We start from the raw sequence: 22,152 nt of genomic DNA on the forward strand, positions 1-22,152 counted from the left end.
GGAAATGGCTCAGAGTTCAACCAACCTACAAGGTGGCGTCAGACAATTCCGCTGCTTTGTAGGAAGCTGAGTTCTAGGGGTGGGTGAGAAGTTCATTTTTTAAATAATTTTCGTTTTAACTGAGATGTATTTGTTTAGGACACACGCACACTTTCCCTTTCTCTCAACAGTTAAGAACATAAGAGAAGCCATGTTAGATCAGGCCAATGGCCCATCCAGTCCAACACTCTGTGTCACACAGTGGCCAAAAAAACTTATATATATATACATATATATGTATATGTATGTGTGTGTGTGTGTGTGTATATATATATATATACACACACACACACACACATATACACACTGCGGCAAATAGCCACTGATGGACCTCTGCTCCATATTTTTATCTAACCCCCTCTTGAAAGTGGCTATGCTTGTGGCTGCCACCACCTCCTGTGACAGTGAATTCCACGTGTTAATCACCCTTTGGGTGAAGAAGTACTTCCTTTTATCCATTTTAACCTGACAGCTCAGCAATTTCATCGAATGCCCACGAGTTCTTGCATTGTGAGAAAGGGAGAAAAGGACTTCTTTCTCTACTTTCTCCATCCCATGCATTATCTTGTAAAACTCTATCATGTCACCCCGCAGTCGACGTTTCTCCAAGCTAAAGAGCCCCAAGCGTTTCAACCTTTCTTCATAGGGAAAATGTTCCAGACCTTTAATCATTCTAGTTGCCCTTTTCTGGACTTTCTCCAATGCTATAATATCCTTTTTGAGGTGCAGAGACCAGAACTGCACACAGTACTCCAAATGAGACCGCACCATCGATTTATACAGGGGCATTATGATACTGGCTGATTTGTTTTCAATTCCCTTCCTAATAATTCCCAGCATGGCGTTGGCCTTTTTTATTGCAAACGCACACTGTCTTGACATTTTCAGTGAGTTATCTACCACGACCCCAAGATCTCTCTCTTGGTCAGTCTCTGCCAGTTCACACCCCATCAACTTGTATTTGTAGCTGGGATTCTTGGCCCCAATGTGCATTACTTTGCACTTGGCCACATTGAACCGCATCTGCCACGTTGACGCCCACTCACCCAGCCTCAACAGATCCCTTTGGTGTTCCTCACAATCCTCTCTGGTTCTCACCACCCTGAACAATTTAGTGTCATCCGCAAACTTGGCCACTTCACTGCTCACTCCCAACTCTAAATCATTTATGAACAAGTTAAAGAGCATGGGACCCAGTACCGAGCCCTGCGGCACCCCACTGCTTACCGTCCTCCACTGCGAAGACTGCCCATTTATACTCACTCTCTGCTTCCTATTACTCAGCCAGTTTTTGATCCACAAGAGGACCTGTCCTTTTACTCCATGACTCTCAAGCTTTCTAAGGAGCCTTTGATGAGGACCTTTATCAAAAGCTTTCTGGAAGTCAAGGTAAACAACATCTATCAGGTCTCCTTTGTCCACATGTTTGTTCACCCCCTCAAAGAACTGTAACAGGTTAGTGAGCCAAGATCTTCCCTTACAGAACCCATGCTGAGTCTTCCTCAATAACCCGTGTTCATCAATGTGCCTATTCATTCTGTCCTTCATAATGGTTTCTACCAACTTTCCCGGTATTGAAGTCAGACTGACTGGCCTGTAATTTCCCGGATCTCCTCTGGAACCCCTTTTTAAAGATGGGGGTGACATTTGCTACCTTCCGGTCCTCAGGATCAGAGGCAGATTTCAATGAAAAATTACAGATTTTTGTTAGAAGATCCACAAGTTCAACTTTGAGTTCTTTCAGAACTCTCGGATGTATGCCATCCGGACCCGGTGACTTATTAGTTTTTAATTCGTCTATCAGTTGTAGGACCTCCTCTTTTGTCACCTCAATCTGACTCAGGTCTTTCAACACCCCTTCCAAAATTAGTGGTTCTGGGGCAGGCAAAAAGTTCTCATCTTCCACAGTGAAGACGGAGGCAAAAAATGCATTTAGCTTCTCAGCCATTTCCCTATCCTCCTTCAGTAATCCTTTTACCCCATGGTCATCCAAGGGCCCCACTGCCTCCCTGGCTGGTTTCCTACTTCTAATATATTTGAAGAAATTTTTATTGTTGGTCTTTATGTTTTTTGCAATATGCTCCTCATAGTCCCTTTTTGCCTGCCTGATCACAGTCTTGCATTTGATTTGCCACAGCCTGTGTTCCCTTTTACTAATCTCACTTGGACTGGTTTTCCACTGCTTAAAGGAGTCCTTCTTACCTTTTACAGCTTCCATTACTTTGTTTGTTAACCATGCAGGCCTTTTCTTATGCCTGTTTGTGCCTTTCCTAACTTGTGGTATGTATTTTATCTGAGCTTCTAGGATTATAGTTTTAAATAGTCTCCAAGCTTCCCCAAGGGTTTTGACCGTATTTACCTTTCCTTTCAGTTTCCTCCTTACATGCCTCCTCATCTCAGAGAATTTACCCCTTTTAAAGTTAAACGTGGTTGTGGCGGTCTTTTTGGGCAACTCCCTATTTATACAAACGGTGAAATCAGTAACATTACGGTCACTGCTCCCAAGTGGCGCAATCACTTTTACATCTCTAGGACCTAAGGCAGTTAGGACCTAAGGCAGTTAGCACAATGCACAAAACAAGTTAATGTTAGTCTAATTAATAAATCAACGCATAGTCAAAAACATGTCACTAATGCTTGAACTGATTCAAGGTACCTCATAAGAAATAATTCCGTCTTAGAGCCTTGCTGTAAGGCCTCACAGCTAAGTGCAAAACCTCCTTAAGGGAGGCTATTCCAGAACAGGCATCAGAAAAAGCCCAGGCCACTGTAGACCATATCCTTGAAAGGAAGCCGGCTATTAGGAGACCATGCTGCTGTAATGCTGTAAATGAAATGTTTAAAAGAATCCATTTCTTTCATCAAACTCAATCCACAGCCCTCTAGCAAATACACTGAAAGCCTGTTTTTCCAAGTAACAAAAGAAAACATTGACAGAAAAGCCACTTGACTTCCCAAACAAGCCTTATAAATATGATTCAACAGGCCATACATTGTGATTATTTGGAGGGCAAACTATGAACATGTTCATCCCATGAAAAAAACAGTCTTTTCTCGGCCACTGCCATTTACTCTGCAAAGGGCCTAGAATGAACTATACAGGATTGTACAGACTCTGCCCCCTTTTACCTGAAGAGAATATAACTGTATAATAAAAAAAAACCCATGCCAGGACTACAAGTAATGGCTTAATTTACAAGCCAATGTGTTATAACTCTAATAAGCCGCTGAGATCAGCATACACTCCTGCTTGAGCAGAAAATAAATGAATGGGAAAATGGGAAACTTTATTTGAAATCAATCTACCCCGTCTGCTCTCTTCCTCCAGTAGAGAAGGCTTGGCACAAGAGAGTAACATCACAAGAGACTGCTTTATGTTCATGAGTGAGGAGGAAATTGTGCTTGGTTTGTGCATGTGTGGTTTTTAAAAAAAAAAAATGAAGGGAAAACACCCATGATACATAATTTTTAGCAGTGCCATTCTAAAATTATACCCTAAGACCATTGACTTCCAAGGGCTGTTAATCTGTTCCAGACTGCACTGTCAATGTCCTTCATAAGTCCCACTTACAAAATGGGCAACTTTCAAAGTTTTCTGTGCTCAGCACATCTGGACAGCTAAACCAAAATAAAGAACTATCAGAAAGGGCTATGATATGCAATCCTAATACTGCAAACCCATCTTCCGCCCAGCATTCAGTATCTGACTCCACACACAATGGCATTGCTCAATTAGGAATGCACTAGATCCTATTTGCATGTTTAATTTATCATCCAATGCCGAGTGAATCAGACTAGCTTTAGCTTAGAGAGTGCGAGAGAGCTGCAGACTGAATTATGCAACAGAGCGCTGACACGGTTCGGGCAAGGGAGCGATTATCAACTGAGGAGGAATTTAGCTATCTGGGAAAGTTCTGGTTCTGACTTTGCTTTGTTTAAGAACATAAGAGAAGCCATGTTGGATCAGGCAAACGGCCCATCAAGTCCAACACTCTGTGTCACACAGTGGCAAAAAATTTTATATACACACATACACTGTGGCTAATAGCCACTGATGGACCTGTGCTCCATATTTTTATCTAAACCCTTCTTGAAGGTGGCTATACTTGTGGCCGCCACCACCTCCTGTGGCAGTGAATTCCACATGTTAATCACCCTTTGGGTGAAGAAGTACTTCCTTTTATCCGTTTTAACCTGTCTGCTCAGCAATTTCATCGAATGCCCACGAGTTCTTGTATTGTGAGAAAGGGAGAAAAGTACTTCTTTCTCTACTTTCTCCATCCCATGCATTATCTTGTAAACCTCTATCATGTCACCCCGCAGTCGACGTTTCTCCAAGCTAAAGAGTCCCAACCGTTTCAACCTTTCTTCATAGGGAAAGTGCTCCAGCCCTTTAATCATTCTAGTTGCCCTTCTCTGGACTTTCTCCAATGCTATAATATCCTTTTTGAGGTGCGGCGACCAGAACTGCACACAGTACTCCAAATGAGACCGCACCATCGATTTATACAGGGGCATTATGATACTGGCTGATTTGTTTTCAATTCCCTTCCTAATAATTCCCAGCATGGCGTTGGCCTTTTTTATTGCAAACGCACACTGTCTTGACATTTTCAGTGAGTTATCTACCACGACCCCAAGATCTCTCTCTTGGTCAGTCTCTGCCAGTTCACACCCCATCAACTTGTATTTGTAGCTGGGATTCTTGGCCCCAATGTGCATTACTTTGCACTTGGCCACATTGAACCGCATCTGCCACGTTGACGCCCACTCACCCAGCCTCAACAGATCCCTTTGGAGTTCCTCACAATCCTCTCTGGTTCTCACCACCCTGAACAATTTAGTGTCATCCGCAAACTTGGCCACTTCACTGCTCACTCCCAACTCTAAATCATTTATGAACAAGTTAAAGAGCATGGGACCCAGTACCGAGCCCTGCGGCACCCCACTGCTTACCGTCCTCCACTGCGAAGACTGCCCATTTATACTCACTCTCTGCTTCCTATTACTCAGCCAGTTTTTGATCCACAAGAGGACCTGTCCTTTTACTCCATGACTCTCAAGCTTTCTAAGGAGCCTTTGATGAGGAACTTTATCAAAAGCTTTCTGGAAGTCAAGGTAAACAACATCTATTGGGTCTCCTTTGTCCACATGTTTGTTCACCCCCTCAAAGAAATGTAACAGGTTAGTGAGGCAAGATCTTCCCTTGCAGAACCCATGCTGAATCTTCCTCAATAACCCGTGTTCATCAATGTGCCTACTCATTCTGTCCTTGATAATGGTTTCTACCAACTTTCCCGGTATTGAAGTCAGACTGACTGGCCTGTAATTTCCCGGCTCTCCTCTGGAACCTTTTTTAAAGATGGGGGTGACATTTGCTACCTTCCAGTCCTCAGGAACGGAGGCAGATTTCAATGAAAGATTACAGATTTTTGTTAGAAGATCCACAAGTTCAACTTTGAGTTCTTTCAGAACTCTTGGATGTATGCCATCCGGACTTGATGACTTATTAGTTTTTAATTTGTCTATCAGTTGTAGGACCTCCTCTTTTGTCACCTCAATCTGACTCAGGTCTTTCAATACCCCTTCCAAAATTAGTGGTTCTGGGGCGGGCAAAAAGTTTTCATCTTCCACAGTGAAGACGGAGGCAAAAAATTCATTTAGCTTCTCAGCCATTTCCCTATCCTCCTTCAGTAATCCTTTTACCCCATGGTCATCCAAGGGCCCCACTGCCTCCCTGGCTGGTTTCCTACTTCTAATATATTTGAAGAAAGTTTTATTGTTGGTCTTTATGTTTTTTGCAATATGCTCCTCATAGTCCCTTTTTGCCTGCCTGATCACAGTCTTGCATTTGATTTGCCACAGCCTGTGTTCCCTTTTACTAATCTCACTTGGACTGGTTTTCCACCGCTTAAAGGAGTCCTTCTTACCTTTTACAGCTTCCATTACTTTGTTTGTTAACCATGCAGGCCTTTTCTTATGCCTGTTTGTGCCTTTCCTAACTTGTGGTATGTATTTTATCTGAGCTTCTAGGATTATAGTTTTAAATAGCATCCAAGCTTCCCCAAGGGTTTTGACCGTATGTACCTTTCCTTTCAGTTTCCTCCTCACATGCCTCCTCATCTCAGTGTATTTACCCCTTTTAAAGTTAAATGTGGTTGTGGCGGTCTTTTTGGACAACTCCCTATTTATACAAACGGTGAAATCAATAACATTATGGTCACTGCTCCCAAGTGGCACAATCACTTTTACATCTCTCACCAAGTCTTGGGCATTACTTAGGACCAAATCCAGGATCGCCCCACCCCTGGTAGGTTCTGAGACCATCTGCTCCATAGCACAGTCATTGAGAGCATCAAGAAACTCAATCTCTTTCTCTCGACCAGAACACATATTGACCCAATCAATCTGCGGGTAGTTAAAATCACCTATTACGACACAGTTTTTACGTTTAGCCGCTATCTTTAAGCCTTCCATCATATTATAATCGTCCTCTCTCTTTTGATTTGGTGGGCGATAACAAACTCCCATAGTTAAATTTCCTTTTGGGCCCTCTATTTCAACCCAAAGCATTTCTAAAAGTGAATCTAATTCTCTGATCTCAGTCTTACTGGACTGTATATCCTCTCTGACATACAGAGCCACCCCACCTCCAACCCTTCCCTCCCTATCCTTCCGATATAGCTTATATCCAGGAATCACCGTGTCCCACTGATTCTCCTCATTCCACCAAGTTTCTGAAATTCCCACAATGTCTATGTTTTCTCCCAACACTAAGCATTCCAATTCACCAATTTTACTTCGAACACTTCTAGCATTTGCATACAAACATCTATAATTTCCCAGGCGAGCTAGGTCCGCCACCTTCCTCCTGCCGCCTCGAGACTCTGGCAGACAGTCCATATTGTTTGTCACCTTCACAGTGGACAACTCTGGTCCGTTACCCGGTAGAAAAATAGCAGCTAACCCTCCATCTCTTTGAGACGAGTCCTCCCGAACCAGAGACATTTCATCTCCTGTCGGCTTTCCCCCAAGATTTAGTTTAAAAACTGCTCTGCCACCTTTTTGATTTTAAGCGCCAGCAGCCTCGTTCCATCCGGGGACAAGTGGAGACCGTCTCTTTTGTACAGCTCCCGCTTATTCCAGAAAGCATCCCAGTGCCTAACAAACTTAAACCCTTCCTCCTTACACCATCGTCTCATCCACACATTGAAACTTCTAATTTGTGCCTGTCTCTCCTGCCCTGCACGTGGAACAGGTAGCACTTCTGAGAAGGCTACCTTGGAGGTCCTGGCCTTAAGTCTCCCGCCTAGCAGCCTAAATTTTTCCTCCAGGACCTCACGACTGCATTTCCCCACATCGTGGGTGCCAACATGCACCACAACCACAGGCTCCTCCCCAGCACTGTCTATCAGTCTATCTACTACACGCGTAATGTCCGCTACCTTCGCACCAGGCAGGCAAGTCACCATACGGTCAGTACGCGGTTTCACCACCCAGCTGTCTACTTGCCTAAGGATCGAATCACCAACTACCAACCCCCCCCCTCTCCCCCTGCTCAGGGATGGTTCCTTGGCGCGAAAGGATACCCGCTCACCAACCGAAGAAGAGGTCCCTTCTAAGGGCGCATTCCCCTTGTCCTCAGCCCGGTGCCCTGTTCCCTCTCGACCCTCACGCTCTCTGGCAGCAACGGGGCTGCTACGTTCAGAGCGGGGCTCATCTAATATGCCCCCAAGAGTCTTCCCCAAGTGCCTAACTGACCGTCTCTGCATCTCCAGGGCAGTCACCTCGGCCTCAAGGGTACAAACTCGTTCCCTGAGGACCAGGAGCTCCTTGCATCGAGCACACACCCAAGACTTCTGTCCTTTGGGCAGATAGTCATACATGTGACACTCAGTGCAAAACACTGGAAAGCCCCCAACCCCCTGCTGGCATTCTATCTTCAATATATATACATATATATATTAAAATATACAGTCCTCTTTAAATGCTGTTTGTTTAAGTGGCTCCCCTTCTGGAGGGTCACCTTACCTTACCTCAATTGTTTAATGCCAATTCTCTCAAAAATATGTGTATATGTCATCTGAGAAAGCTTTAGAAGAGCTTGTAGGTAATTTAAGCAAAACTGGCATCAACTGTAGAATTCAGTGTTTTTGAGAACTTAAGCAAACTTTTTTTAAAAGCATCTTTCTTCTTGTAATCACAGCAAAAGTCTTGGAAGTATGGAAGGACGGGGAAAGTGAATGTGCAAAAGCTAGAAAAGGAACAGTCAACTGTGAGCAGGGTTTCAAGATACTTCAATAGCCTCTCTAATAATCGCTTGTCCAGTATGAACACCCTAACCCCCACGTCATTCCCAGATTCCCAGAAGTCCAGAGTCTAAAAACCAGAAATTCACTAGCACACACACACAAAAATATTACACCCCGATCAATACGTTCTACATGCTCTTTCTTGCAGAGTGGAATGAAGTTCTATATGTTGTATGACGAGGTTACATCTTCCCAAGCGGTCCTTAAATTGCCCGTGCCATTTTACTTTTTCTTCAGGGATTTTATAAACACTGCATGATGTTAGCATAATATGAAAATTGGGTTTAGGCGAAATTACGGACGAATCGCTTATTAAAGGCAACTATTTGGTGATTAGCATTACGACCTACATTCATCTGGCTTTTAACTCGTTTAAATATTTAATATGCAATAAATGACTGCACCACTTTTCAATTTCAGCCTGATATTATAGAAAGGGTAGAAATAATATTGTCTCAGTAGTTGAACATTCCTTTGAGAAAACTATAAACGCAAAAAAAAAAAGCCACCTCCACAATCCGTTGTATTTTCTTAAATCAAGTAACTTCTCAATGGAAATAGTACAGATAGAAAACAAAAAGGTACTTTTAAGCTTGAAAGGAAAGCTGTTGACTTGAAACAAAATAAAAACCTTAGACGAATACAGTAATCACTTGTCAATTCTAATCTTTAAGCATGGGCTCAATGGTCTATTATTTACAGATCTAAACTTTATCCCAAACCACCTTTGTATATAAGATTCATACACAAAGTGCTTGCACATGTAAAATATCTACCATGGTGCATAACTACTGTGTAGAGTCAAGCAAGCTCTTGTTGAGATTCCCAAGGTCCTCCTATTATCTTGAGGTAAAAGCACTACTCTAAAAACACCCACTCAATCTAATCAACACCCAAGCCTCCCCTTTTCTGGGACAGCTGACATCCTTAGCCCTGAGTGTTCACACAAAAGCTGCAATGAATTGAGACTATCTTCAACACAAGAGCAAATGTTACTTCAAAAGCCCGGATCTAAACTATAAATAAGCATTTACCCTTTAACCAAAATTGAATAAGACTTTTACTTTAGCAGTGCTGTTGAAGCTCCAAATCAAAATACAAAGCTCATACAAAGGAAACTGGCACAACTACATCAGTTCTGTGGCTACCATTTATACTGGAAGATCTGGTTGCTTTCTGCATGTAGGAATCTATGTGGAAGCACTTTAAGCCCCTGACTGCCGCTTGATAAATATAATCCCAACAGGAAGTTAAGTCCCAAGACATGAAGAGCTTGTTCATCCCTCCATGAAGTACTTGTGGAGTTGGTTTTGTTTTAGTGAAGCTAGTTGGTCAAGTAAACCAGTATGAATTTGTGGGGGCTTAAAGTGCTTCCACATAGATTCCTACATGCAGAAAGCAACCAGATCTTCATCGTGGTCTCTGTGCAGTCCCACATATGGGTTTATCCGCAGGATCGAGCCCATCTCGGAGAATTCAAAGCAATCCTAAAGCGTTATTTTTGGCGCGCCTTTCCCCTCGTCCCGGGGAGGGGGCAGCGACTGCGCATGCCCAGACGAGGGGGAGGCGGCCAACCCACTCAGTTTCTTCTTTACCGCCATCCGGAAAACACCTATCTCGCTGATCTCCCGCTTCATTGCAGTCCTCTCTGATCTACGTTCCCGTTCCTGATCTACGTTCTTCTTCTTCGATTCCTCTTCTCTTCATTTGGTATCGTTAAAAAAAAAAAAAAAACCTTTCTCTTTACTTCTTTTTTCGGCCTCTCTTCCCCCCCCCCTCTCTTTCCGGGCGGATGGAAGGGAAGGGAAAAGAAAAAATTACCTTTAAGAGGTGCGTTCGCTGTTCGGCAAAACTACCGTCTACCGACAGGCACTCTCTCTGCCTTTTCTGCCTCGGGGAGGCTCACCGAACCGACTCGTGTGGGCACTGTAGCCAGTTCGGCAAGCAGGCGAGGAAAAACCGCGCGGCAAGACTCAGAAGCCATTTGCTAGAGTCCTCTCTACGCCCCAATATGGCGCAAGCCGCAACCTCGCAGTCATCGCCGTCTTCCCTACTTCTAAAGGGAACGACTCAGCCGGTTGCTTCCGTGGCTCAGATTCCCAGCAAGCATAAATCCGGCAAACACCATAAGAAGTCTGACGACTCCAAGAAACGGCATCGTACCGAGTCGATCCCGAGGGACCCTTCGACCTCGACTCCGAAGGACTCCTTGAATCCGAAGTCTCCCAAGAAGCAAAAACTGGCTCATAAGACTCTCGAATCCGACGCCGCGATTCGACCTCCCCTCGAACCCGTCGTCATAATTAGGCCTCTTACGCCTCGACCTTCCATGACGGCTGTCGCCTCGGCTTCGACATCCTCCTCGACTCCGGCCATCACGCCGTTGGAGATTGTGTGCATTAGTTCTAGATCACCATCGGTGCACAAGTCACCTCCAGACCAAATCCTAGGTACCGAGTCCCCGACTTCGACCAGGAGCCAGCACCCGATTCCTCTCCAGGAACGCTTCCGTGAGCTCCCCACACTACAACCCATCACTTCACCGCTTCAACTGATCACCTCACCGGCATTAACGAGGAACCCCTCGACTCCGAGAGAGCCTCCTCGGCTCCGAGAGGATAGATCCCGAAGTAGACACAGAGACCGTTACTATTATTATTCACCTTCGAGGTCTAGATCCCCATCTCCTCGCAGATACCACAGATACTATAGATCGCCCTCTTACGGCTCCTACAGACATCGCACCCGAGACGACTTTCGGGCCCGTGAAAACTCCAGACACCGAGAACGAGCTTATTACAGGGATTACTCCCGCGAGCGCGACCGCCCTCGGTACCGAGACCAGTCTCCTCTTCAGTACCGAGACCAGTCTCCTCTTCAGCACCGTGACCTCAGGCCTAAACTGCTGTCACCTATCAAGCCAGCACAACCACCTCCACTGGAGCTTCCTGCACCTGAGCAGCTCCGAAAAACTCCAGAGGTTGACACCATAGATGACTCGGAGGCTGAACAATCCGTATCATCCAATTCCTCAGCTTCAAACCTCCATTCTCCGGATTCAGACATAGCCAAGCCGGCAGACCTCTCGCCTTCCGAGGGCCCTAAGTCATACCTTGACCTTCTATCCAACATGGCATCATCTCTTAACGTGAAGCTAACTTCAGACGTCCCTAGAGTATCTGACGTGGTCTACGACCTCGTAAATGCAGACCTACCTACGGGATCTTCTTTCCCTATGCTCCCAGTCCATTTGGAAACCCTAAAGGAAGCCTGGGACAAGCCGGCTTCTGTCCCTCCGACGTCCAAGAGAGTTGAGGCGCTATACAAGGTGCATGCACCAGAGTCAAAGTTCCTCTTCAGTCACCCAGCTCCCAACTCTATGATCGTCCACTCTTCCTCTAAATCCAAACAAACAAGGCACCCTGTTCCTCCTGAGAAGGAGGGTAAAAAACTGGATACCATTGGGAGAAAAATTTACTCCCTCACTACTGCGACTACCAAGATCCATAATTACATGGCATATTTTTCCGCTTACACCTACAACCTTACATTACAACTGAGTTCTTTGGTCACCGCCCTGCCGGAAGCTGCCCAAAAGCAAGCCAATCTTGCCCTGCAGGAACTTTCTAGAGTGAGCAAGCAGCAGATAAATACTGCCCGTCATGCAGCCCAATGCTCCTCCAAGGCATTAGCTTCAGCCATCGCCCTGCGCAGGCACGCATGGCTCAGATCTTCCACCCTACAACCGGATATCAAATTCAAGATTGAGGATTTACCGTTTGATGGTCTAGGACTGTTTAATGCTACTACGGATGACATACTCACCAACGTCGACGATAGCAGGAAACGAGCAAAGCAGCTAGGAGTCACCCAGCCACAATCCATTTCCAAACAAAGGCCCTGGAGGCCCAACTACTTCAAGCGGTCTAGATCTCCTCGTCAAAATGAGTCCTGGAGACGCAAGCCTACCCAAACTAAGCAGCCATTCCAACAAAGGGCTCGCCCTCAAACCTCAAAGAAGACAACACCCACCAACAAGCAGTCTCTTTGACTCTCCTGCTTCCCTTCCGACTCCATTTCTCACAGACATCAGACTTCAGCCGTTCTTCCACAACTGGGAAACCATAACATCCGACTCCTGGGTACTCTCAATCATTCTAAACGGGTACTCAATAGAGTTCAATTCGACCCCAACTCACCGCAGGTTCATCTCTACTCCTCCGTCACCCCATCTTATCCAGGAAGTAGCAACCTTGCTGGCCAAGGGGGCCATAGAACCAGTCCCCTCCCATACCATCGCACGGGGTTCTACTCCCGCTACTTCCTTGTTCCAAAGAGGGACGGGGGCCTGCGTCCCATTCTAGATCTCAGAAAACTCAATCACCATATTCATCACAAGAAATTTCGGATGGTCACACTCCAATCCATCCTTCCGTTGCTCCCAAGACAAGCTTGGATGGCTTCAATAGACCTCCAAGATGCATACTTTCACCTCTCCATCAGCCATCATCACAGGAGATTTCTCAGATTCGCCATAGGGGATCAACACTACCAATTCCGTGCCCTTCCCTTCGGCCTTTCCACAGCCCCGAGAGTGTTCACCAAATGTATGGCAGTAGTAGTAGCGACTCTGAGACAACAGCGCATCTCCATTTACCCCTATATAGACGACTGGCTGGTCGTCTCACGCTCCAAGGAACAGCTCCAGTCCGATGTCTCCGCGACACTGTCCCTCCTGGCCACTTTGGGCCTTCAAGTCAACACCTCCAAATCGAACCTAACACCTACTCAATCCATTCAATTTATAGGGGCTCATCTTTCGACTCTGTCATGCAAGGCATATCTACCAGAAGACAGAGCACAACACATCATGTCTCTGGCCAGGGACATTATTCTTCATCGCTCCCAGACAGCTTTCACCTTTCAGAGGATGCTGGGCCTCATGGCCGCCACCACCTCTGTGCTCCTGTTTGCCAAGCTACATATGCGCCCTCTTCAGCTTTGGTTCGTGAGGACCTTTCATCCTCAGCGTCAACATCAGCTCACTTTACTCACTGTCCCGGCGCACATCATTCCGTCTCTCAAATGGTGGACTGTGCGCCATCACCTTCTCAGGGGAATGTCCTTTGCTCAGACTCCTCCCTCGGTGATTGTCACTACGGACGCTTCGAAGTGGGGATGGGGAGCCCACCTACGACAGCTCACCGTACAGGGCCAATGGACAGAATACGAACGCTCCCTTCACATAAATTGCCTGGAGTTGATGGCAGTCCACAGGGCTCTGCGGTCCTTTCTTCCCTCACTCCACAACAAGCATGTCCAAGTCGCATCGGACAACGTTGCAACTGTCTTCTACATAAACTGACAGGGGGGCACTGCTTCCATCAGACTGTGCAAGAGAGCCTTGAGCCTATGGCACTGGAGCATTGCCCACGACATTTTCCTATCTGCAGTGCATCTACCCGGAGTCCAAAATGCTCAAGCGGACACTCTGAGTCGACATCCCATCAACGATCACGAGTGGTCCATCAACCGCCGTTATCTCCTTCCCGTGTTTCGGGAGTTCGGTACGCCGGACATAGATGCCTTTGCAACGCAAGACAACACTCAATGCCCGCGCTTCTTCACCCGCGGCCAGCAGTCTCCACTGTCAGCAGGGGACGCCTTCCTGCAATCCTGGAACGGCCTAATGTTGTACATGTTTCCACCAATTCCTCTCATCACGAGAGTATTGCAGAAAATCATGACGGACAATGCCAATTGCATCTTAGTGACTCCGTGGTGGCCACGTCAACCGTGGTTTACCACTCTCCTTCTGCTGTCTCACGGTCTCTTTCTCCGCCTCCCGCAGACTCAAGACCTCCTCTCTCAGCAGAGGGGCAGGGTTCTTCATCACAACCCTACTCTCCTCCGTCTTACAGCATGGAGAATCAATTCCTAACTTTCACACCAGAAGTCCGTCATATCATCCTCAATGCTAGCAAACCAGCCACCAGAAAGGCCTATGACCTCAAGTGGAAGCGTTTCTCTAAGTATGCGGAATTACATTCCTTTCAACCTGAGGCGGCCAATATCAATCAGATTTTAACCTACACCCTGACACTTTCCAAAGCTGGACTCTCTCACTCCTCTCTGAAAGTGCACCTGGCAGCTATCTCGGCATTCCATCCTTGCATTGACGGCTCCACTGTATTCTCACACTCCGCCACTAAGGCCTTCCTGAAGGGAATTCTTCACCTTCACCCTCCAATTCGCAAAATACAACCTGCTTGGAGCCTATCCTTGGTCCTCAGTCAGTTAATGAAGCCACCATTTGATCCAATGAGTACCATCTCCTTAAACCTTTTGACATGGAAGACTGCCCTTCTAGTAGCCGTCACCACTGGCAAACGAGCAAGCGACATCTGCGCTTTCAGGTCGGACCCTCCGTACACTATTTTCCACCATGACAAGGTGGTGCTGCGCCCTGATCCTGCTTTTTTACCCAAGGTCGTATCGCCTTTCCATCTTGGGAAACCTTCCGTCTTGCCTGCGTTCTTCCAAAATCCTACAGACACAGCCCAGCGCACCCTGCATCACCTAGACGTACGCAGAGCTCTGGCCTTCTACATCGAAAGGACTAAACAGTTCCGACAGGACAATAGACTCTTTGTCTCTTATGCTACCCATAATCAGGGTGCCAGAATCTCAACTCAAAGATTCTCCAAGTGGATTACCTCCACGATATCTTTATGCTACGAACTGGCTAAGCAGCCCGTACCTGAGCATTTGCGAGCTCACTCTACCAGAGCTGTCGCAACCTCAACAGCCTTCTGTAAGGGCGTTCCGATGGAGGACATTTGCGCTGCTGCGGTCTGGTCGTCCCCATCTACCTTCGCCTCGCACTACGCTCTTGACGTTCGTGCCCGGCGTGACACATCCTTTGGGCAGGCTGTGCTGAGATCAATCTTCGACTAAGTCATCTGCGGACTTTGTGAGTACAAATTTATTCTACTTATTCCACTCTAACTTGCAGATATTCTTTACAGATCCAGAACCCGCCTCCTGCAAGGTAGCTTGCCAGTCACCCATATGTGGGACTGCACAGAGACCACGATGAAGATGGACAGGTTTCTTACCTGTAACTGATGATCTTCGAGTGGTCATCTGTGCAGTCACACATACCCACCCAGCCTTCCCCGCTGCTGGACTATCATATAATTTCACTTTGTACACCTACCCGGCGGCGGAAAGAAACTGAGTGGGTTGGCCGCCTCCCCCTCGTCTGGGCATGCGCAGTCGCTGCCCCCTCCCCGGGATGAGGGGAAAGGCGCGCCAAAAATAACGCTTTAGGATTGCTTTGAATTCTCCGAGATGGGCTCGATCCTGCGGATAAACCCATATGTGGGACTGCACAGAGACCACGATGAAGATCTGGTTGCTTTCTGCATGTAGGAATCTATGTGGAAGCACTTTAAGCCCCCACAGATTCATACTGGTTTACTTGACCAACTAGCTTCACTAAAACAAAACCAACTCCACAAGTACTTCATGGAGGGATGAACAAGCTCTTCATGTCTTGGGACTTAACTTCCTGTTGGGATTATATTTATCAAGTGGCAGTCAAAACAGCATCTCTTTCATTTTTCCCAGGTAATCTCTGCCTATTACATTATGGCCAAGAGGCTAACATGTATCATGGAAAGGACAGTGTTTGCTGAACATAGTAACTGAAGCTACATTACACAAGGTGCTACTAAAACAGAAGTCACACCATCATATGGAGGGAGGGGAAGAAATCTGGCTATTACTGCCACAAGAGATTCTTCCCCATGCTCCCTATAATAGAAATAAATAGTGCTGGTCCTGTTCTCCTTGAAACCAATGAGAATTTTACCGTTCATTGCAAATAGCAGTGATTTTGTAAATAGTCTAGAGACGCTGCCTTATGGATTATGCTTGATGCTTAAAAAAAAAAGACAAGCAGGATGTTTTTCACTCAAACTGAATTTTTCCATTTGTCTTGAAACATCAGCTGCAAGCATTTTTTCAATTGATTTATCAATTTCCCAAGGTTATCTTGTCTTCCTGTAGCTTCGGCAAGCTTGTCTGGAAGTATTATCTACCGAAATGCTATGCTGATAACTTCCAAAAGCAAGACTGTGAATCTCAAAGTATGCACAAGAATATCACCTGATAAATCTACCACAGTCACTTTTCCTTTTTATAAAACTAATGTATAGCATCACTACTGAAAATGTCAAATTTGGGAAGAAGTTTTTTTGGGGGGAGAAAGATACAGAATATTTGTGCTTTCAAAACTGTTCTACTTTCCCACCACTTGTTAAACTCCTTTAGAAACCTCGAGAGGTGAACAAACTGAAATGAAACCCTGAAAAGGATAGAGGTAACGCTGGTTGGGAAGGTCTTGAAGGACACTGTTCTCCCCACTTTTGACGGAGTGCAGCTGACGCCTGCTGACTCAGTTAAAAGCCTTGGGGTTATAATGGATCCATCTTTTATTGCTGGAGAAGGAAGTTAATGCAGGCGCAAAAAGCATGTTTCTGCCAACTCAGCCTAGTCTATAAGATGGCCCCTTACCTTGGTACAGCTGACCTGGCCACTTGGATCCATGACACAGTAACATGGAGACTAGACTACTGTAACGCACTGTACACTGGTCTCCCCTCAAAATCAGTTTGGAAGCTCCAACTGGTATAGAATGCAGTGGCTCGGCTATTATCGAGAACTATACATATTCCACCCTTTCTGCAGATACTTCATTGGTTGCCCATTTGTTACTGGGCTCAATTTAGGGTAGTGGGTATTGCATACAAAGCCATTCATGGTCTTGGTCTCTCTTATCTGCAATTCTGCCTCTCCCCACGTGCTCCGCCACAGCAGCTTTGCTTAGCTCAGCAGGGCCTTCTGCAAGGTGCCAACTTGCAAATGGGCAAGATCAACAACTGTCTGTACACATGCTTTCTCCACCGTGGCTCCCACCCTAATCAAATCTGCTCTGAGAAATCTCCTCACTTTCAAAGAACAGTTCACCGGGAAGCATGGGGAAATAGCATCAGAGAATCACAATGCAGGCACAGATGACAGTGAATGAAGCAAAACACCACACGTCTATTTGATTAAGCAGATTCCACATTCAAATAAACGCAGGACACAGACTGCATTGGAAAAACCATGCCATGTGGGATATATCCACCGCTCTACACCCCACAGAACTGGACAGCATGTTGCACTGTTGAGTCCTACCTCTCTACTAATATACGTGCAGTGACATCACCCTGAGGTAAGGCTTAAGGATCAGCCCAGTTACTCAGTGCAATGCATACTACACTCCATTAGTATGAAGAAATGCTAAACACATCACTGCCCCCTTCCCCAAACAAAACACACGTCTATTTCCTTAGCTCTGAATGACTAGTCAAGTGATATGGAAGGACACTGGAAAGCAGCATTTAATGGGATATCATCAAACTGGAAGGCAGCCACCTGTCTTTGAGAAAATGCATATCTCTTAACCTAGAGTGCCTCTAATTTCAATCCACAAAACCCATGGTCCAGATATCAAAACAATTTTGAAAAGTGGTGCCTTAGATAACCCTTGCAGGCAGATACAAATGGAACACCAGATCAAGACAGACACTTGGAACAGTCTGAGGTAGTAATACTTTCATGCCACTAAGCCCCTCTAAAATAAGCTCCTTACTTCACCAAACACTATGCGCAATGCTGTGTATTTCATTGATCACATCATTAACAGTGCCTGTATTCAATTTCTGCAGGTATGAGTCTACATTTTATTACAGATCAAACACCTACGTAGCTTTCAACCTTTCCAAAAGGTATTCCCAAGGTAAGTCACTTGTATGTCCAAAAGCAAGCTTTAAAAATAAATGAAGTACCAAGGGGATTGATCTTACTAGCGCTAGGCACCCATGCCCCTGATGAAAACATAAAGAGGCCTTTGAAACGTGGCTTTGGTCAAGGATACGAAAATAAAATTTCACTTTCTTTCTCCCAACTTTAACTAATCACACCAACTGCCTGATTAAACGTGTTAAAAGAAAAACTGCCACGCTAACAATTAGAGCAAACTGGAGAAGTGGACCGCTTATTAAATACTATTTAGTGACTTTTACACCACCACCTTAGCTAGCTCCCATTAATAAAATAGCTTAGTGTGTGCCTAATCTGATAATCGCAGAGTACTTACGATCTGATGGATATTCTATTTGCGATGGCTGAACAGCTGTTCCCTCTGTTGACTGCTGAGCGGCCAAGTTGTTATCAGCTTGAGCCTTGCGAACAAGCACAGCCAGTGGGTGATCAGGATCTACCACCTTTAAAGGCTAAGGGGGCAAGAAATTGAGCTTTTCAGAACCAGTTTCTCGCAGCTTTAATTTTTCACATCGAATTATTTACAGCCTCTGTAATCAAAAAGGATGCAGAGGACCATTTAACTTTATTTGGTTGCCACTGATTTCAGAGAGGAGATGACTCTGATTAGAAAATAACCTGCAAGCTAGACTATTTTTCTGCATTAACACAACATTTAAAACAACTGGCATCCATCCCATGAGACATGAGTTTATTTAACAAACAGGAAAGTTGTAAACTGAGTCCCTGATTGAGCAGAGATATGCACTGAGCCAGTGTGGTACAGTGATGAAAAGCGTCATCCTTGGGTTAAGGAGACCCAAGTTCAAATCCTCGCTAGGCCATGAAGGTCAGCATGCAACCTTGACAAACTCTCTGCAGAATTCTTCTCATAAGGTTAGTAGGAGGATAAAGTAGAGGAGGGGAGAACCACCTGTGCTTCCCTGGCCCCTTAGAGGAGGAATAAAAATGTAATAGATGGATCCCAGAAACAGCCTAACTGTAGGAGTAATCCCTTTTCTAGTATTTTCAGTCTCCTACATTTCAACAAAATATCAAAGATTAAACTATATTGCCTTCAAGTTTACTGACGTGTGAGTTTCAAAAGCCATTTGTGATATGGCATTAGCATTTGCCATTCAAAAGAAATAACAAGTTTTAAAAATCCCATTGAGCATGCACACATTTACAGCAGCTCAATATCACAGCAACTGAGATGATCTGCCAAGAACACTTAAGACTTCCACTGGATACACCTCTGACAGACAGTTTTATGTGACTAAATACCTTCATAAGCTCCTCAAGTCGGTTATGCTTTTTAGATGCAAAGAGGCTTGGATGTAGGTAGTTATCTCCATCATCGTCGTCGTCGTCATCGTCATCTTGATCGGCAGCATTTTGCGCTCCTGTTTTAGAATGACAGATTACTTTTTATCTTTTTGGAGCATCTGGGATGGGCATCAGAGCTGACATGCTGTAGTGCTATAGAAACTAATGAAATTTATTCCATCGTAAACTTCTGTGAGTCAGAACCCACTTCCGCAGATAAATGATGTATATATCCACACCAGCTTGAAACAATAGCCAGTCAAAGAGAAATCAATGTATTCAGAGGAGAGGGGCACCACTTTCAGCTGTTGATAGATGGGCAGAATAGGAGTAAGATAGCCTAGCAACTGTTAGGAGTGGGCCTCACCCACTCTGAATTGCCTGATTTCCCTTTGATTGGTTATTGTTTCAAACTGGCCTCTCTTTGCAGCATTTCCCCACTCCTGCCTTTCTGCTGCTCGTAACTTTAAATACGGAAATATGTGCTATGGATATACACCTGATGGAATGATGTCCAACTCACAGAAGGTTATGTTGTAACAAGACATTGCCAGAGGATGTAATGATGGCCACAGGAATAAATAGCTTTAAAAGTGGATTAGATAAATTCATGGAGGACAAGTCTGCCAGTGGCTAATAGCCATTTTGACTGAGGGGAATCTCCATCTTCAGAGGCACTAAACCTCTGAATACCAGAGCCAGAAGGCGACATCAATGGAAGGCCTCTGCCTCTACACCTTGTTATTAGCCATCCAGAGGAACTGGCCAGCCACTGTGTGAGACAGGATGCTGAACTAGATGCACTACCGGTCTTGATCCAGTAGTGCATCTAGTTACACTTTTTTTAAAAAGCCACTAGACTTCTGTTTCATTGTGCTGCAACAGACTGTTCCTTATGGGAGGAGAGGCTTCCTGATTTCCTTGAACTTCAAACAAATCCATTATTGTCTGTGGGTTTCACAACTGAAATAAATATAACCCTTACACCCATTTCTGGAACATTCCAGTTCACACTTCACAGAAATTGCACAGGAAAGCAGCTTAGATTTTTTTTTTTTTAAAGCCGGTCATTGTGCTATTTCAATGAATCTTTCAGCACTTTGGAGCATGCTAGAAATTATTCTGCATTCAAACAAATGTGACTTTTTAAACACACATTAAAAAGCCCAAGTTAGACAAAATATATGACATTGCTGTAGTTGATTCAGGACCAGCAAAACTGAACCATATAAAACTGAATATTTCACTACTGTACTCTGTCCAATGACTACTCCAGCTACAATGGAAAGAGTCGAAGATGATCCATTTTTAGCAGGTAGATTCAGGTGGGTAGCTGTGTTGGTCATAAGCAATAGAACAAAGTTTAAGTCCAGTGGCACCTTTAAAACAGAAAAGCTTATATCCAAAATTGAACTCTGTTGCTCTTAAAGGTGCCAATGGACTCAAAACTTTGTTCCATTTTAGCAGGGACACCAAGAACTGAAATACAAAAAGTGCACCTGTTTGACTCCGATAAAGATCAATTTTGGAGTGCACAGCAGTTTACGCCTAGAATTATTACCGCTGCCGCCACCACCACCATTATACATTTAATTACTTCATTTACCCCCAACCCTTCTCTCCAATGGGGACCCCTCTGCTCGATAAATAGTTTTGTTACATATAAATCTGAAGACTGTTCTGTGTTCTTTCTTTCATTCAAGAAGGGGTGAAAATGAGAGACAACTGAAAAGGGGAGGGACGGTGGCTCAGTGGTAGAGCATCTGCTTGGGAAGCAGAAAGTCCCAGGTTCAATCCTTGGCATCTCCAAAAAAGGGTCCAGGCAAATAGGTGTGAAAAACCTCAGCTTGAGACCCTGGAGAGCCGCTGCCAGTCTGAGAAGACAATACTGACTTTGATGGACCAAGGGTCTGATTCAGTATAAGGCAGCTTCATATGTTCAAAAGGATTATCTTGTAGATTTTATTCCCCTTTCCTGTCACGCCCCAAGATCTGGTGGACTAGAGAAGCACAAAAGAGATCTAGAAGGGGTGCAGCAGTAACATTCCTGAAGTTGAATATTTGTTTTCTATTAAACTGAGCAGAAATTCTCAGACACTGTACACTATGTTCAAGAGCAATTTTAGAGAAGCAGGACAAAGATGAAGTGTATCCTTAGGTACATTATAGGCTAAAGGATTAGTAGAAGAGAAGAGAACTAGTCTCAGAAGAAAGAGGCCCTCAGCTGTACATCCACCCAGTCCATTTCTTTTCCCCTTTAAGATGCGAACAGGAAAGCCCATTTCAACATACAAGGACAAATAGACTGCACTGTTTTTGTCAAAGAGCCAAAATGAATGTGCATGCACCTAAAAATACTGTATTGAAGACAAATTACACCTTTACACTAATGAACAGTGAGGAGTACCCAACTGATGCTGCCAACAAAAACTACAGACTTCTGCTTCTTAACTTTTCTAAAACTCTCCCCACAAGAGTCCTAATGACCAGTACAAGATAATGTATAATATTCATTTTATATACCCAGCTTTTCTTATGGAATTTTGTACTAGACTGTTTTAGGAATATCAAAGAAATGTATAAGTCAATGTTCCTTGCC

General features: G+C 44.9%; 1 protein-coding gene across 7 annotated transcripts in view; it reads right to left on the bottom strand.

Annotated features, from left to right (window-relative positions):
- The window catches only part of SFSWAP (splicing factor SWAP), a 161,023-nt gene that overhangs the window by 118,727 nt on the left and 20,144 nt on the right, over positions 1-22,152 (bottom strand). For 5 of the 7 annotated variants that reach the window (XM_060249086.1, XM_060249087.1, XM_060249083.1 and 2 more), the window contains exons 6-7: positions 19,512-19,630; positions 18,562-18,697 (exon numbers count right to left, since the gene is read on the bottom strand). In XM_060249086.1, the coding sequence (XP_060105069.1) occupies positions 18,562-18,697; positions 19,512-19,630 (255 nt within the window). The remainder of the gene's footprint in view (positions 1-18,561; positions 18,698-19,511; positions 19,631-22,152) is intronic. The other 2 variants (XM_060249084.1, XM_060249090.1) reach the window with 1 other exon arrangement.

Source organism: Heteronotia binoei, chromosome 11, assembly GCF_032191835.1.
Source record: "Heteronotia binoei isolate CCM8104 ecotype False Entrance Well chromosome 11, APGP_CSIRO_Hbin_v1, whole genome shotgun sequence".
Taxonomy (NCBI): domain Eukaryota; kingdom Metazoa; phylum Chordata; class Lepidosauria; order Squamata; family Gekkonidae; genus Heteronotia; species Heteronotia binoei.